The sequence below is a fragment of the Anguilla anguilla genome, chromosome 3, assembly GCF_013347855.1.
Source record: "Anguilla anguilla isolate fAngAng1 chromosome 3, fAngAng1.pri, whole genome shotgun sequence".
NCBI lineage: Eukaryota > Metazoa > Chordata > Actinopteri > Anguilliformes > Anguillidae > Anguilla > Anguilla anguilla.
The window spans coordinates 56,595,114-56,614,045 of record NC_049203.1 but is presented as its reverse complement, the minus strand read 5'-3'; the positions used below and the strand labels follow the sequence as shown (position 1 = coordinate 56,614,045).

The 18,932-nt window shown below is 43.8% G+C and overlaps 1 protein-coding gene across 2 annotated transcripts in view; it reads right to left on the bottom strand.

Moving 5' to 3' along the window:
- Positions 1-412: 412 nt before the first annotated feature.
- The window catches only part of arrb2b (arrestin, beta 2b), a 34,025-nt gene continuing 15,505 nt past the window's right edge, over positions 413-18,932 (bottom strand). Inside the window, exons 2-15 of one of the 2 annotated variants that reach the window (XM_035409116.1) lie at positions 16,238-16,268; positions 15,140-15,200; positions 13,838-13,882; positions 13,475-13,671; positions 12,893-12,952; positions 12,390-12,457; positions 11,480-11,615; positions 11,007-11,091; positions 10,318-10,390; positions 8,712-8,849; positions 7,300-7,383; positions 5,971-6,047; positions 5,486-5,540; positions 413-4,002 (exon numbers count right to left, since the gene is read on the bottom strand). In XM_035409116.1, coding sequence (XP_035265007.1) covers positions 3,903-4,002; positions 5,486-5,540; positions 5,971-6,047; positions 7,300-7,383; positions 8,712-8,849; positions 10,318-10,390; positions 11,007-11,091; positions 11,480-11,615; positions 12,390-12,457; positions 12,893-12,952; positions 13,475-13,671; positions 13,838-13,882; positions 15,140-15,200; positions 16,238-16,268 — 1,210 coding nt within the window. In that variant the 3' untranslated portion in view covers positions 413-3,902. Of the gene's footprint in view, positions 4,003-5,485; positions 5,541-5,970; positions 6,048-7,299; positions 7,384-8,711; positions 8,850-10,317; positions 10,391-11,006; positions 11,092-11,479; positions 11,616-12,389; positions 12,458-12,892; positions 12,953-13,474; positions 13,672-13,837; positions 13,883-15,139; positions 15,201-15,343; positions 15,574-16,237; positions 16,269-18,932 lie in introns of those variants that run through there. The other variant, XM_035409115.1, reaches the window with a different exon arrangement.

Genomic DNA, 18,932 nt, shown 5'->3' with positions numbered 1-18,932 from the left:
CCTTGATTCCCATCTCTACTAAACACCATGTGCTGCAAAGCACAGCAATATCTTAATTCTGTATGGCCAACCAGCCACCTGTCCCGTTGACAGTGCTTCTAAAAAAAATGAGCTTGACGATGAAAAATTTAGAAGGAAAAAAGAATTTGCTTTTGAAGTCGGTTTGTCTCATTTCTAAAATGTGCTCGGCTTCGTCCGACCAAGTAATTTTCGATAAGTGTTCTTATAGCCTTGATAGATGCACTTGTAAAGTATTCTGGAAAAGAACATCTGTTGAGAGTGTATGTAATTAACTTGTTAGAAACAGCTGAACTACACTCAAAATAACTAAAATATCGGATTACTTGAATAAATGTATACACAATAATGCAGCTTGCACACCCACACAGAAATAAACAAACTCAGAAACCACTTTTGTATGTTAACTGTTTTTCTTATTTTAAACATTTTCTAAAATGCAGTACAAAATAAAGAAGCAACATCGATTCTCCAATGTTTTCATTTCTCATTGTTTTAAAAACATTTGCTTTTTTCTGTCATTTTTGTTCCATTTTATTGACTAAAATATCATATTGCTTATATAGTATCTTGGTTTTCTTAATATCAATATACTTTTGAAAATTTCCTTTATAACGAGTTAATTAAATTACCAGGTAGCAACTCAGTTTTTTCTTTTTTAAACTTTCAGTTTTAGTAGTACTTATAATAGTAGCTTAAATTGTCCTTAAAAAGTAATTGACTTTGTACATGATCTATAAACTGGCACGACTCCTCTGCCACTCCAATTCCACCTGACAGGAAACAACGATTCTTTCTACTTGACTTATTTACAGATGAAATTAACAACATCCTGTTTCAAGAAGAAAAACATGCCTGACAGACATTTTACCACCTAAAGAAATTCCTGTTTCTGTACAATGTACTTGGTCACAATGTTCCAGAAACATTGCAAGTATGCTCTTCTTTTGTTGGGGTTACAAACTCACCCAATGTTTATAACCACTGCAGCAGTGACTTCATTCCTTGGAATACAGTTGTTTTCACACAGTATCTCATCCCACCTTTTGGCATTATTGTGTATGCACATGTATATCTAATACACATACTGTATGTAAACATGAAAATAGAGACTTCAAATCTTGAAAAAAAATGGACAGTTTCTGAATTTACACCAGTGATTCATGACATACACATTTTTTTAGCTGTTAATCGTAGGGGTCATTCTCCAAACAATAACATGTTGAACAGAAGTATAAAACTCACAGAAGCTGAAAAATGTTGCACTGTATATTCAGTGTGTGCTTTTGTTAAATAAATATGCTTAGTTAAAATTTTGGTGAGTTACAGCTAGGGATTCTCCCCTTAATGAGAGAAAATGGTGTAAAACCTAAGAGGATGCTAAAGTTTTATGAATAAGACCCCTTTGTGTTCTGTGCAAGATGGTGAAAACCAATCTAATAAGCTGGTCAAATGTTAAGAATCCACTTCCTTTCCTTCTCATACTGTGCTGCATTGCAGCATTTTATAGAAATTTACCTACAAGTCTGTAACTAATGGACCTGAACTAAACCATTTTATACCACCAAAGAAGTGATAGGAAAGCAAGTGTTTTTTTGAAGCACTAAACTCAGATGTAACCATTTTCACAGATTTTTTTCTTGAATGATTTCATTGATTATAAGGGCTTTGCTCTACCTAGCGATCTAGCTAATGGTTACACATGCTCCATTAAGGCCTGCTTGCCCATCACTACTGTACATAAAAGACAGGGAGTGTTCTAAACTATTCAAGATTGCAAGGTGTTTAAGCACTGGCAACCTACTAATCACCATCTTGTTTGGGCCACTTGTTTCTTCAGACTGAATGTAAGATACTAGGCAATGTAGCATCAACCGTAACACTATAGTGTAGCAAAGCACAATTGCATTGAACTACATAGACTGTTCTACATATTGACCAAGATTGGACTGAGGGGTTCAGAAATACAGTGTTATGTACACTGTACTCAACCATAGAGGTCAGACAGTACTCAAACAGGAATGAAATATACAGCGTGTGACAATACAGCAGGGAAATTCAGGTTAGTCCATGTTCGCCTTTAATAAAAAATAAAATGAAACTTTAAAAATCAAAAAATAAAATGTCAACTTTTTTTGTATATCTCTGCTGATTATAACAACAATAATAATAGTAACATAACAATAATAGTAGCTATATTTTTTTTATGTTTTCCCTTCACATCCCTCCCCACCCTTTTCAATGGTGTAGCAGAAGTGTTGGTTGCTGGCTTTCTGAGATGGTCACAGCAAGATGCATGCGATCAATATCAATTAAAACTGCAAAGGAAACCCTGAACAGAGCCACAGAGGCAGCACTTACACTTACAAACACAGGGAGGAGAGGGGCCACAGAGCCAAAGAGCCTTTCTGATGCACCTATATATACAAAATCATATACACTTTGAGAGCCATGGTTCACAAATCAGTGCACCAGCACAAAACCCAATCCTTTTAAATCATCCATTTCTGAAGTTAGTGGAATTAATTTTTGGACATTTTCACATGGGGTTAAATAAAATACCTGTTCATTAGATTCGATTAATCAACAAGCTAGATATTTTTTGAATTTTGGAAAACTTTACTTGAAAAAAATATTTTTGGAGGAGATTGCACAGTCAAATCCCATGTCAGTTTCTGGACTTGGTTCTTATAATGGACAGGGCTGCAGTAGGTTCAGCGTATGCATGTGCGTGTGTGTATATGTTGTGCAGGTATCTTGTTGAGGATGAGGTTGATCATACATTAGCAATTTGTTTCTATTCCTTCTCTTCCCCTGAAGCACCTTTTGGCAAATCACAAATTAATTAAAAACGTTTAAAAAATAATAAAATCTACAACATTCAGGCAGACTGTCATGGCAACCTTTGTTATACACCAAAGCACAGCCACTTTAAACCTGCTGTGTGTGTCAAAACACGTCTGTGCAGAAGGGGGCGCTGTTTGAATGTGTTTTTCCGTGTTTGCGAATGCATATGGCACAGGTCAGTCTGCACATTCATGCCCTTTCTGTGTCTCCTGTCTGCCTCTAGTCTTCCTCTTCCTCTCTGTGGGTCACCGTGGATGAGTCTGTAAGTCTCTACAAGCATTCTAAAAAGTCACAAATGGATGGTATAAAAAGACAAAAATATTTCCTCTTCCTCTGTGGTCTTCTTTGTGTTGCTGTTGTTTTGTTAATCTTCTCCGATTAAAAAGGCCACACTTTCCATTAAGTGGGCACCAAGTACATTGTAAATGCGCAGTAATTACACATGTACAATTCATATACATAGAAGTAACATATGCATCTGCAAGTAAGTACTGTGTAACTGCTATGCAAGTATGTAATTACATAAGACTGGGCTTGAGGTTAGGTTATGCACTGAGGTTAAAGTTAGAGGTAGGGTTAGGGAAAGGGGTGTGGTTAATCAAATAAGGTGTAATTAAATAAATTGCAAACTTGTGTTCCACATTGGTTACTGTGTAACAATGCATTCTTACATTGAAGTTACATGGTACTTATGCAATTACATAGGTATATTGCCCACTTAATATAAAGTGGGACCAAAATAAACAAATTTACCCTCAAACAAATCCCCCCCTCCCAGCTAAAAATTGACAGTGATGGTCATTCACCTCCCAAAATATCCCCATTTCTCTCCGTTTCTCACATGTGCACTGGTACAAGGGCTGAAAACCAGAGACAAATCCACAATGTCATCACATATGCAAAAACAGGAAGGGAGAGAAGAATATCGTAGCTCAAAATAAGTGACCACACCCACTTAACTACATTGGCCCACTGGCTATTGACCATGCCTGAACACCCCTCACCCCGGTTGGCCCGCTGCCCGTTTGGGGAGAGACTTAGCAGAAGTGGTCATCCTCGTCCTTGTCGTCCTTCATTCCCTTCAGCCGCAGACGGGCGAAGTCCTCAAAAACAAAGTCATCATCCTGAGAGAAGTTACTGAGAGAGAAAAACAGAGAGAGAGAGAGAGAGAGAGATATTAACTTTAAATCTGTTCTACAAAGCTTGCGTAACATTTGTTTATAAGCCAATGACGATGCTCTGAACCAATGTCACTGACAGTCACTAACTGAGCTGCGGTTTGGATGTCTGAATAGTAAAAAGAAGCAAAACCCAACACACACTGCTCTATTTAATTAACTACACTGGTCATGACCAGCATAGTTCAATAAAGGGGAGCAATGAAGAGTAGAGCATGGTGGTTTTCCTTCTTTTTTATTTGAATTCCCCAATAACTGTAGCACCTACACAAAGACTGGGGTGTGTGTATGCTGTTTCTACATTGGAATGTCAGAAGAACTGTTTTTCAAATACGGTGGTAAGGTTTTCTTGGCTCATAACTGAAAATGAATTCCATAGATACTCAACCACAACAAAATATGGTTGGATGAAGATGAAAACACAACCCAAACTCAAACTACAGAAGGGTCAGGTGGTTCACAGGTGGATGCGAGCACAACCCCACAAAATGCAATGTATAGGCTACATTCTGAGCCTGGCAGCTGCTAGGGTGTTAACTGCTTTTCATTTATGCATTTAAACAAGAATTTAGGACATTAAAGCTTTTAGAATTCAAAGCTTCCCTTAACATTGATTTGAAGCATTATTACTGCTACTCTATCTACTTTCATAACCACATCTTGAACATAATTCACAAGCCCGGCACAAGCAGTGTGGTGGTATGTTGCAAGCAGCTGCATTTTTTATTTCTGACACCATCTGGCTTTGTATCTGTGTCCAAGAGACCAGGTTTGCAAAGCTGGCTGACTTGCACCCTCTTGACTCTACAAAGTCTTTCTGAAGTGGGAACACGTCAGTGATGTATAGTTGGATTACAAGTGATGTCCTTCCAACGTGGCAACAAATAAAACTTGCAAAGGCAGTTTCCACGGTTCCCTGTACAACATTCAAATCACTGACATCCGAGTATTAGTCACTCTCTCCAACTTCCAGGGGCGGGACTACCCTTGCCATTTCACTGGCTAAACACAGAATACCAAACAAGGAAAGTGTATACGTTCCCATTACTAGTTCCTAGTTTTGTGTGACGAACACTCAATTATTTCTGATTTGGCTAATGCAATCTTTGAATTAGCAAGGTATTGGTGTTCATTATTGTTCACAGCGCTACAAAAGTACTTCATTAAAACTCTGACTTACAACCATTATTGATTTAAAAGGTTAAATATCAGGTTTACTTCATTTTGAACGCATTTAATATCCCTCGGAACAAACATTAAATTACAATTCCTTGATAAATCACACAAAAAAGCTTTAATTACGAGTGTACATACTGATTGTGTTACATGTGTTTCTGAGTTTTGCAAACAAATTAGTACTACACCATCCGAACATGCAGTTTGTTAAAATTACTTTTACAATTATGAAAGATCAACAGACAGGGACATAAACAAACACTCACTTTGTCTCAAACTCTATCAGGTTGGTGTCCACAGGGGTGTCTGTCTCAGGAATGGCTGAGGAAAAGGGCAAATGACATCAAAATAAAACAGAACAAGAAAAATCAAAACTGCTTTGGAAAAATGGTTACCCTACGTCTATTCTATTGTACCTTACGTGGAGTTTGGACTGATGACATCCCATAAAACAAGCATAGGGTTATGACATCAGTTACCGTGATAAACCTTGTTAAGTCTGTTCACTTGTTTGATAAATCTATATGCCAGCCATTATTGGTTTTAAAAGTGAGCAAATTCCCTTGGCTTTTTTGGCGACAGACGAATGTGTAGCTGGCTGACAGAACAAACACAGGACAGTAAACATAAAAGTCGATGCTCTGTAAAGCTGTTGTGACCAGAATATCAGTACAGCACATGTATTGCTACCGTAGAAAAAAAGTTTTGGATCAGTTTGACTGTACTGCAGCAATGAGAGAGGGCAAGCTACCTGACTGTGGCCTGGAGCTGGGCTGGTCTGAGGGTTTTGGGTGCATTAAGACAAAGGGCAGCTCCACTGACACATCCCTGAAACAAGCAGCAAACAACAGAATGTGTCAAAAAAAAACGCATAATTATATTATATTCATAATCACAGTACCTGTAGCATGTCATTTAACTGTAAGGTTCCATACAGAAAGCACAGCACAAAGGCCAGCAATTTCTTCCTCAAGTCCATGTAATCTACTCTTATTATGTAGCATCAGTAATTAAGCAACAACGTGTTTTATTATGAAACTTTATAAGCTGTTCATCAGCTCAAAGTGCAATCATTACAGACCAATCTGTCCTAGTAAACCATTACCAAGTGTAAAACACAGTAATACTGTGGAGCTATCAGCACCAACTCACTTTTACTAGGCGGCTATCTGAAATAAATCGTTGAGAACATTTTGTACTAAACAACATTTCTGATAGGACAACAGTGTTATAAAATGTATCAACAGGTACTGGTTTAAATGACAGAATATGCTATATCCATAATATATCACTGTTACACTGAAGATTGTCAATTTAGATTAAATTGGTTGGCATCACATATGTTAAAGTGGCTACATTTAGCTACAACAACAGTCAGAATGCTGAAGAGAAACATCCGGAAGACTTTTAATATGACATCAATTACTTGGCTGGCTCAACCAGAAGGCCTACACTGGCTTGGCTTCAATTCATTGCACAACATTCAGGATTTATTACATTTTTTTGCTCATATTAAATTTGGAATCAAAAGTTAAATATTTGTCATTTTTTATCTCTCACTGCCAACCACTGATAAATCTGCATAGTCAAACATTGGCTTAGTCTGAGCCAAAGAGGTGAACAAAAGAAAAGGAAAGATCAGATTTCAATGGTATCTGCGGGCTTGAAACGCAGGCTAAAACGGACAAATTAAAATAACACACTGCACGGACGACCAGCTACAGTAGTTGCCCACACCCTCAGTCTTCAGGCATTTAATTAAATGTGAAAATGTCTGGCTTGGCCCTGCATCTACTGTGCCACTTAGCCTCGCCCGTAATGATTATCTGGCACATGCAAGGATTTTTAAATACTGAGCACAGACAATGGCAAGGCTAAGCACTATTGATCGTATCCCATAAACAAACCAAACACACACTTGAGAAAATGTCGGCACGGCAAGTCCCTAACCGAAAGAGGGAATACTTGATCTGTGACAGTACACATTTCAAGGCTTCCCCCACAAATAGAAAACAGGTCACAGAAACAGACTGTGTGTGTGCGCGCGCGATAAATTCTTTTAACCCCCGCATGTACTTACCCTCCACGTGACACAACCAGTTTGACTTTGACTCTGTAAGAAACCAGAATGCCCAGGACCTCCTTATTGGACACATCCTTCACTCTGTGGCACAGGGCAAGAGACAGAATGTACAGATTCTTAATACTAACGCAGCACAGCGAAGAATACAAAAGAACAAAATCTACCGTTTCAGTCCCAAATGAAGTAATAGTTAAGGTAAATCATTCATTATAATTCAGCCATAATTCTACGAATCTATGTTGTTCCTCACCTTAATTAAAGTTATACTGTGCTATAAAAAATGACATTTTTACAGACAGAATTTAATTTTGAATTTGTACCACCACCACCACCAAGCGATTCATTTGCTTTTGAAAAAGCAGAGAAAATGCTATCTATGTGAAAGTTGCACTTTGCTAGCTGGCTACAAGCTACCTCACACTTCACTCCTTCATGTGATTTTAATTCCTTTGCTGTGATGGGAATGCCTTCTGCTGAAAACATGAAAATGAACTGCATGAGTTATAACTTCCTATTTTTGATCCTCTTGCATTTGCTGCACCCAGCCGGACTGAAAGCTTTACTTTTCCTCCGTAGACTAGGCTGTGTCTCTGCGGCCCTCATCCTCATTTGCTCTCTGCAATATAATTATGCTGTAAATTCTGAGGGCAGCTGAAGTGTTTGAGGAGATCAGTCAACCACCAGCTTCGCTCTTAGGAAAGTAAGATGTACTGGTCAAAAACACCCATTCATGTCATTCATATACTAGCATTCAACAGGTCAAACATAACTGAAATGATTAAAACATCAAGCTCAATGCAAAGAAGGGGCTGAGCGATCTTCAGGACTGCATCTTTAGACTGCAGGTTCCCACCAGGGGGCACATGTTCACCTAATGCTGCCTGGGACATATACTTCAGTGTAATACTAAATTCCTTACCAAGACATATTCACAATCTGTTACAACTATTTCATCAGAGCATGCATATTTGACCACACATGCATATTTATACCCTTCCTCTTAAATCCTTTGATAGTGCATGAACAACCAATTTGGCAACTACAGTTTACAACAGCATCAAATTCCAAGTAGTGTGCACTGGTAGGGGTATGAAATACAGTGGAAGTGCTCTGGAAATAAAGTGCTGAACTGTTTAACAGTCAACAGCGAGGCGTACATACCCCCAAATTTTAACCCTTAGTTGATTAGAACCATATACATATGTATACATTTTGACAGCTTAGATTTTTGAAATAAGTTATTTTGCAGACACAGTATAATCTGTAGTTTAATAACTGAAAACCAAACCAGCGATAATCGGGCTCTCGTTAGAATATTAATTAATTCTGGCACTTGTGTACTCCTAGGAAGACGGTACAGAGTGGCGGTATGCACCCGAGGTGTTCAGGGTGTACAGGGAGCATCTTACATGGTGCTGGAGGCCAGGTTGGTGTCTTCATGTTTGAGTTTACCATCCAGTGCCAGGCCCCTCTTCTCCCGATTGTTGCTCAGCATCGGGGTGAGAGTGTACACCTTGCAGAACGTGGAGCTGGGGGACACCTGGTCACTGCAAGGGGGGGGGGGGGGGCATGACAAATAACATCCGGAGTCCATATCACTGGCCCACAGCAAAAAGCACCAGCCACCCTTCACGTGGCAGCATAGCACTTGTGAACTGGATATATGTGCATTTCCCATGCACATGGCCATCTATGTCTATCAGAACTTTTATACAGGAGAAATTCTACTTGTGGAACAGCTGTAGAGTTTGTTTGTTTGTTTGTTTTTCGGCATGCAGTTTCTTCATTCAAATTCAAACTCAATTTCAGATCAGTGGACCCACTTCCACGGTGTTCTCAGAATAAGTAAGGAGTTTGGCATACTGTAGGTCAGAGTGCAAGTGTGGACACCAAAAACTAATGAGCATGGGGGAGTGTCGGGGAGGGGGGGGGGGGCATAGTTGGTTGTGCTGGGCACAGGAATTTAGGAGTTCAGCCAGTGGACACATATAGGGTCAGTCAGCACATTAAAGGCACACGTGTTTGAGGATGTAATTTAGTATTGTGGAGACTGCTGCGGTACAATCCTAGAAATTCAGGACACAAGGTTTCTACCATAACTAGGGTGGTCAAGCCGAGACCAGGGCTGAGAGACTGCTGTGGTATGGTGAACACTCCATAGCATTCCCCTATAAAGGAGTAGTTCACAGGCACAGATGTCTTGGCAGTTGAGTTCACAGCAGCGGCAGGGGCCTAGATTATCCAGTGTTGGACTCGGGGTTCAGGGTTGGTCCGGATGCATGGCCAGGGACAGGTGTTTTTAGAGGGGCTGGTAGTATGGGGCTAAGGCCATACTCACCGGCAGGCCTAGTGGCCCACAGACTTGCCGTAGGCATGACAGGAGTGCAGCATAACATCTGTAACCTGCAGCACTGAGAGAGAACACCTGCAGTGATGACATTACGTAGGGCAGGGCCACTGACCAATGGCTATAGATAAAAAAATACAATGGGAGGGGCTTCATAGCAAAGGAAACGGGTTATTTGGCTTGGCCAAATCCTTATGGGGGTGCTGCTGTGGGTGGGGAGGGGGACGATCCAGGCATTTGGCTTGTTTGGTGGGGAAGAGGACTGCAGTGCAGGAAGGAAAGACTGAAGGTGTCCATTGGGTGGCTAAGACGTACAGGGAAGACTGGATTTGCGTGGCTGAACGGTAAGGGCAGCAGGGACGGCTGGGATCGAGCAGGTATCGTAATGTGTGGCTAGCGGCCCGCAGAACGTGTAGGAAATGTCATTAAAACGTGCGCTCACTCATCGAATTCCCAGACACAACCCCTGTTCTGTGTTTCTGCAGAGATGGGGGGGGTTAAGAAACGGGAGGGGGAAAAGTGAAGGGAGAGAAAAGGATGAGCTCTGAGGGACAGAGAAAGAGGAAGGAAAAGTACAGGTGTGCTAAATCCACAGGGAAGGAGGGAACATGACTGAGTGATGGAGGGAGGAGTAGGAAGAGGAGGAGGAGGAGGAAGAGGATACTCACTCTGCCTCCACCTGTGCCACAGGACATTTGTACTGCGCGGTGCTGAACAGGCAGATGTCAGCGTACTGCCGCACTGCGAGGAGAGAGGAACAGGTGCAGGGTTAGAGGGGCTGAGCAGGCTGCAGGGCACACACATGCAAACACAGGCGCACACACAAGCAACCGGACACACACACACACACCCGGACACACACAAGCACCCGGACACACACGCACACACACAAGCAACCGGACACACGCAGCCGGACACACAAACACACACACACAAGCAACCGGGCACATACACACACCCGGACACACACACACACACACACACAAGCAACCGGACACACGCACCCGGACACACACACACACACACACACACAAGCAACCGGACACACGCACCCGGACACACGCACCCGGACACACACACACAAGCAACCGGACACACACACACACACACACACACACACACAAGCAACCTGACACACGCACCCGGGCACACACACACAAGCAACCTGACACACGCACCCGGACACACACACACACACAAGCAACCTGACACACGCACCCGGACACACACACACAAGCAACCTGACACACGCACCCGGACACACACACACACAAGCAACCTGACACACGCACCCGGACACACACGCACAAAAGGAAAGACCCCATCCCTGTCTTTCCTCCTCTTTTCAAGCCCTCACCAGAGATTTTGGCGCGCTTGACGGTTTTGGTGGAGTTGTTGGTCACGTGGACATTCACGCTGATGGGCTCCCCGTGGTAATACAGCTGAGGGTGAGAGGAAGAGAGGGAGAGTAACTACATGAGCACTACTCAACTCTCACGGTGTTAACGCTGCTCAAACCTGCGGCAGTCCCGGGGAGTTTTTTTTCTTCTGGGCTGAATAACTGAACAAGTGCCAGAATAAAAATATATCCCCTGAAGGACAGTTTTCACCAGGAGTTTTCAACAGAAACTGGTGATGATTTGCGAGTGTCCACAGAAGTGTGTTAAAGGTATATTATAGTGTAATTCTATATACTGTAGATATAGTGTTTCGTATGTGCATGTGTGTACGTGAGTTCGTATGTGTGCGCGTGTGCATGTACATGCGTGTGCGTATGTGTATGCGTGCGTGTATGTGCATGCATGCGCGAGCGTTCTCTCTGCGCTGCACCTCCTTGTCCAGGGAGGCTTCCAGGTGCAGGGAGCGGTCGGACATGAGGAAGCTGCGGGTGGTCTCCACCATGGGCTGTGGGCCGGGCTTCTCTGGAGCATACTGCACCTTCCTGATCACCAGCCGCACAGAGTTCCTGCAGCATATGCCCACACACACAGTGAGCTGCCACTGATATACAAACACATACGCATATATATCCTGACCCACACATACAGTGAGCTGCCACTGATACACAAACACATACGCATATATATCCTGACCCACACATACAGTGAGCTGCCACTGATACACAAACACATACGCATATATATCCTGACCCACACATACAGTGAGCTGCCACTGATACACAAACACATACGCATATATATCCTGACCCACACATACAGTGAGCTGCCACTGATACACAAACACATACGCATATATATCCTGACCCACACATACAGTGAGCTGCCACTGATATACAAACACATACGCATATATATCCTGACCCACACATACAGTGAGCTGCCACTGATATACAAACACATACGCATATATATCCTGACCCACACATACAATGCGGTACCACTGATATACTGTACAAACACATACGCATATATATCCTGACCCACACATACAGTGAGCTGCCACTGATATACAAACACATACGCATATATATCCTGACCCACACATACAGTGAGCTGCCACTGATACACAAACACATACGCATATATATCCTGACCCACACACACAGTGAGCTGCCACTGATACACAAACATGTGCACATACAATGTGCTGCCACGGATATACAAATAAATGCGCATACGGCTTACGGCTGCGCAAAGAGACTGACGTACTGCACGCACACTTGCGCGCACACACAAGTGCACACAGTAAGACTGATTCTGAGGGCAGGGACGTGCGCTACCTTTTGTGAATCTTCTCTTCCACAGATTTGGCACAGAAAGCTCTGATCTCAAAGTCTACCCCACATGCCTGTGAAGAAGAGAAAAAAGAAAGAGGGGATGAAGGAGAGATGGAGATGGAAATTGAAGAGAGGGAAGAACATAGCAATGAGAATCAAGTTACAAATCTTAATCCTTTATTTTTCAGACTTAAGGGAAAAAAAAGTTAATGTTTGTATGTACATGTGGCAGCAGCATGTGTGTGTGTGTGTGTGTGGGCAGATCACTTTCAATGGCTTTGTTCTGGAATTATCATTGCTGTGTCAGTCCTTCAACAATGTGTTTTAGATCTATTTTTTCTGGGTAAAATGCACAAAGTGTGTAATGCTGGAAGCAATCACTAAAAGTAGCTGCTAAGCAAATGTAAGTGTATAACTGCATGTGGGTACATATGAACACTGTGCATTAGTATGTGTGTAAACACTGTGCGAGACAGCTGACTGAGCTGCGGGCAGTGCTGCTGTACCTTGCCGGTGTCCTCCGGGCCAGGCTGCAGGGTGACTGAACAAGGCAGATTCTGAGGAATCTGGAACAGGCAGAGTTGAGAGTGGAGAGTAAACACAGAGGGAAACAAGGCAGACCCTCCAAGTATACACAACGCAGGCATGAGAGGTCCCGAGCCAAGCCAGCCATCCTTTTATACTCCAGAGCAGTGGTGAGTAGTGTTTGAGTAGTATTCAGCACTTAAAGTAAAGTTTAAGAGATGTATAGTGTAAGAGTATTAAATGCTCACAGTAAAGTTAAAGGGGTGTGTAATAAATGAATATTAAATGCTCACAGTGAAGTTGAAGGGGTGTGTAATAAATCAATATTAAATGCTCACAGTAATGTTGAAGGAGTGTGTACTATATGAGTCTTAAATGCTCACAGTAAAGTTGAAGGGGTGTGTAATATATGAATAGTAAATGCTCACAGTAAAGTTGAAGGGGTGTGTAATATATGAATAGTAAATGCTCACAGTAAAGTTGAAGGAGTGTGTACTATATGAGTATTAAATGCTCACATTAAAGTTGAAGGGGTGTGTAATATATGAATAGTAAATGCTCACAGTAAAGTTGAAGGGGTGTGCTTGTTGGCCCAACTTCTTCAGCAGTCGCTCCTGCAGCCGGCTGAGGGGCTTGTGTTCCTCTGGGAGGGGGGGGAAGGCCTGGAAGGTGGAAATGTACAGGTCCTTCCGAAAAGACAGGCCCAACACGTCCAGGTCCTCCCGCCCATATCGGAATGCGCATGTCAGGGTCACGAACACTGGAGGGGGAACAAAACGTCAAGATAACCAAGAGAGGAGGAGAGATAAGAGGCAAGTAGGACTGGAAAGAAGGAAATATTGATACAAAGAACCACCGACATGAACGGGTCTGATAAGCATGCCCAGGGACCAGCCGACAAATGAAGGCTATTGATATTGCTGTACCTTTTCTGTCTTTAAGATATTCTGGATCAATCAACAGAACTCCATCTGCAGAGAGAGAAAGAGAGATAGAAAACAAAAAGAGCAGGAGTCAGAGAGACAATACAAAAAAAGACAGAGAGCACACAGTAAATGACAAACGCTAGTATATCTACACGATAGAGATGGGGACAATTAATGGATAGATCAATTACTCATCGAATACAGGCCGAAATATTCTTTTTGTACTGGAACTTGGGGCCATTTATCAACTTATCATATGTAAAAAAAATAAAATAAAATAAAAAAATAAAAAAAAGAAGAAACATAAAAATATAGGATATAGGCCTATCTTAATCTAATATGAACAGAGTAAAGATAAATATTTGTTTTGAAAACGTATGTTTTGATTACAATAACGGTTTTTGTTCGTAAGCTGTTGTATAAGCAGGATAATGTCCAAGGGGCTGAGCATAACGCAGGTTGAATGCCCTGAGGTGAGGGAAATTGCTGGAAGCAAATTTAGGCTACTACCTCCGTCAACTACAATGAAGACATGCATTCCAAAATATGTGATTGCACTGCAATTGAAACGTTACCCAAATATTCCAGCAAATATCCGATATCTGTCTAGAGTTGTTGCAGGTTACTGCATGAAGCATTATTTTTCTTTTGTTCTGGTGTTGTGTATGTATTTTCGATGTGTACGTCACTATAAAAATTCCCCGATCCCTAATTAGTGGGAACAGTTCCCCAGGGGAAAGAGCATTTCCTTTGGGACACACTACCAAGGTAACTCAGAGGAAGGAACACAAAGAGTTGGGTGTGGGCATCGGCAAACAAAATGACAGCCCTGCAAAACAGAACTCAATGCTAGACACGGTAACAGCATGGTGGGAAACGACCGTTTCACACCTTTCCCACGTCATTTCTGCCTGACGCAACAATTTGCGCAAACTTCCCTAATTGTGCGGTGGACCATGTTTCCTTTTAAGGGATTGTTCAGTTGCAGATGAAATGCATTAAAAACGTCTGAAATTTTAAGACAGCCATGATGCTACCAGTAGCGGATTTCCTCCAGAAAGCAGAGACAGAAAATAGTCAGTAGAGCAGAAGTATTTTGGACACCACAACCAATGTGAAATCAAGAACTTCTATTAACACTTTGCCCAAGCCTAGTACTCCCTCACCCATCTGAACCAGTATCCACTGATGCAGACCACTTAGAACTTCTAAATGGCTGGAGTGTACATGGATTAGGCACCGAGGCACACAAGCAGAAACCTAGCACCCATCAGAACATAAAAACCCCTTCCAGGCTCTCACCCACTGGGTCCACATGGTCTAGATGATCCACAAAGTCTCTTTTCCCCAGGTATACCGTGAGCTGCAGGGAGACAGAGAAAAAGAGTGAGGGGAGAGAGAGAGGTCATTACCTTCCACAAACGAGTCGCCCCACGTAACAGCATGATTAAGTGGCACCCCTGGTCAGACAGGAACGTTAACGAGGCACAGCCCTGAGATACTGACCCCGAGCCGCTCCACTCCCTTCCTGAACACAACCTGCCTCGGCAGCACAGCACAAAACACATCGTCCACACACACTGCAGCCTCCATCAGAAAGAGAGAGGAGAGAGGGAGAGAGGATAAAGAGAGGGGAGAGAGAGAGAGAGAGAGAGAGAAAGAGCAATGGGGGTGGGACTGGAGGCAAAAGGAGGGGAAATTGTCCAGAAAGAAATGGGGAGAAAACAGGAGATGGGGGAGAAAGAAAAACTCAAGGGAACTGGAGAAGAGAGAAAAACTTACACAGGGATAGGACCACTACAGGCACAGAACAGGAAATGAGACAGGCAAGAGGTCTAAAGGTGGAGAGACAGAGGGGACAGTAAGGAGGCGGAGATGTGCAAGGGCAGAGGAGAACAGGAGAAAAGGGAGGGAAATCCAGGAGAGTGTTTTGAGGTAGAGAGATGGAGATAGAGGCAGAGAGAAGGATAGGCAGAGTGTAAACAAGGTGACAGAACATGGTTGTGCTGCTACCGCAGCTTCTCCCAAAAGCACAGAGGAAGAGCAGGGAGAAAGACAGACGCCGCAGGGAACCGGTCTGCAGGGAGAGAGAAGGTACACCGTCTCAGTCACACACACACACGCACACACACAAACACGCATGCAAACACACACATACGCGCGCACACACACACACACACACAAGCGGGCACGCAAACACACCCACACACACGGACACGCGCACACACAAACATACACATACACACAGACACAAACACACATACACATGGAGAAAAAAAAAAAATAGACATAAACACACATACAGACACACACACACACACACACACACACACACACACACGTACACTCACATGCCAACAAAATACATGACCACAAAGATACAGAAACACAAAATGTTACCTTGCAATTGGGGCTGGACTTCTTAAAGACCCTGAAAGAAAGAGCGAGACAGAAAAAAAAATTAAATGAGCAATGGTTGGACTCTCAAAAGAAGAATTGCACACTCATAACTGTTCTTTCTTTTATTACTCATGATGTTGAGCCATGAGGCATTTACACCCTACGGCCACACTATTTCTCATATGCAAATCCCAATCCAGGACCTTACTCCTTATCCATCTCATGATTTGAACTTTTTGTAGTGCTGGTAATGAGTCCAAACCTAACCTGGCCAATACTGGATATCAAACAGGGGAGAGGGAACTATGAAACAACTCGCCCCACCCCCTTGTGATAACACCTAACTTTGCACCATCACCGCCTCTGTTACAGGGACCTGACAGGCAGAGCTATTTATGCTTTATGCAGAGCTAAAGCTTATCGAAGACAATCAGGCGTCCGAGGAAGGGCGTGAAAATGTGAGCATGGCGATGCTTAAGGAGAGAATAAGCAGGGGAGGAAGAGCGGGCAAAAGGAGAAGACACGGAGAAAAGCGACAGAGAAGCGGGGGGAGGGAAAGACAAAAGAGAAAGGCAGAGTGAAAAAAAGACGGAGGGAAGAACAGGACGGAGGCCGAATAACGAGAAGATAAACGACAGCCTCACACATACTGGGCGCTCGGGTCGGCAGCAGGAAGCAACAATGGCTCATTTGAATTAGAAAAAAAAAGTTCAGCAGAATCAAGTGTGACAATGAGTGTGAATGAAGAGCGGGAAGGCGAAAGAGAGCAGCCCTGGGCGGGGGGGAGGGGGGCAGGCCACACAATGAGGGGTGTATCATTCCAGCACAGCCAACGGCCCAAAGGCCATCACAGGAAGACGGAAAAATAATAAAAGTTAAAAACTTCACATAACGCGAAGCGCGATGAGCATCTTATTTCCTGTCCAAATTGGCCCGGCCAGAGAGCAGATATAAATATCTCTCGTCTATGTCGCAAGAACGCATTCCTTCCCAGACGCCGATCGTTCTGCTCAGCGAAAAGACGCAGCCGGAGGGCCGAGGGAAGGGAACTCGGCGGAGTCCCGCGTAGTTTTCCGCTCGTTCCCGTCTTTCCCCCCCGAACTACGGCTCTACGCTACGACGCGGCGCGGGGATCGGGGCCGTGACGGCGCCGCCATTTTTGCCGCTCTGGCCGCTCGCCGTTCGAAGCGCGCGAGGGACAAACGCACCCACGCCGTGCGCGTCGTCACTCTGCGGCGATGCCGCTCCGCGCGCTGCCATGACGACGCAGGCAGGGCCCGCGCGAGTGGACGGTTTTGCCGTCCGTTGGCCACTGGCTCTCGCTCAGAAACGAGCCTCCCCTCTCCGTGCTGGTGGGTGCTGCACAATGGGCACTGCTTCATGGCTTTGAAACGTAGGAGATTTCCACTGCTTTTCGCCCGTGCTGGGGGTGGGGACAGACAGACTAGAACAGGCACCAGAAGAATGCTGAATGTTTCCCAGTCCCACACATTAACGCATCGCTAGCCTGCTCACTCCTTCCTCCTTTTCCACCTCTCCTGTTCTGTGCGCATCTCTCAACCCATCTCTCCCTGCAGTCTTCCTCCTCTCACTGCCTCTCACATTTTATCACTCTTACCTAGCCTCCATGAGCCGAGTCTCGGAGGATTTCTCAGATTTAGATTTGAATTAAAGATTAAAACCACATTAATATGGCGTTTCACACTGTCCCTCTCTAATGACTGGGGCCTTATAAATATTGCATTGCCAACTGCGAGCCGAGGGTGCCGTACTGCACAGACGGACAGACAGACAGACACATGCACAGGGAAACAAGTAGACGCAAAGACACAGTCGCAGAAACGCAGCCACGGAGAGCACAAGATCATTTCCGAGCGAAGCAGGAGGATGATGCAACACAAAAACAGGTTGGGTGTGCATGCATTTAACAGATATCAATATTGAAATCCTCATGTTTCGATTCAGCGGATAAAAACAGAATAATTAAAAACTGCACACACCCACCCATGCAGATGCAGACTCAGTTACACAGCACATGACGATGAAGCACTCCACCCACTCATGCACAACGCTCTTGCCCTTTGGAAAGTCATTTGGGCGAAAGTGCAAAACAAATTAGATGAGGGGTGTCAGACAAAAAATCCTGTCAGAACTGGCGGGGCGTTGATCTGGATTTCAACCCATTTTCCCCGAAGTCAAAACACCCGTACCCCAAACAGGCTCCATTTAGTTGCTATGGCAGCCAGATGAGGCTTTCTCACGTTCCCATGACAACAAGAAGGCGGCGCAGAGAAAAGAGAAATATGTTTATCAAAATCTGCGCTGGGACCTTAACCAAAAAGAGAGGTGCCCATGGCAACACGCACCGCATTCTGCGGCTGTTAACAAACGGTCTCCTGAAACGCTGGCTTTCTGCTTGAGGGGGGCATGGCGTCACCCTCGGTCCCGAGTTTTGCAGCCACACGAAATGGGCTCGGACAGCGAAGCCGCTCTAGTGTAACAGGCTGGGCCCCGTGTGTGCAGGCATCGCAAGCTAAAGCCTGGGATACGGCAAAAGATGACTGATTACAACTCCTTAGGGACAGGACGTGGCTGGCTTTGCCATGCCTGGCTTGGGTTTTGGGTTACTGCTGCATTCCCTCCTCCCACTGATGGCACCCAAATGCCACCAAATGTTTTCTGAGAGAGATACGCC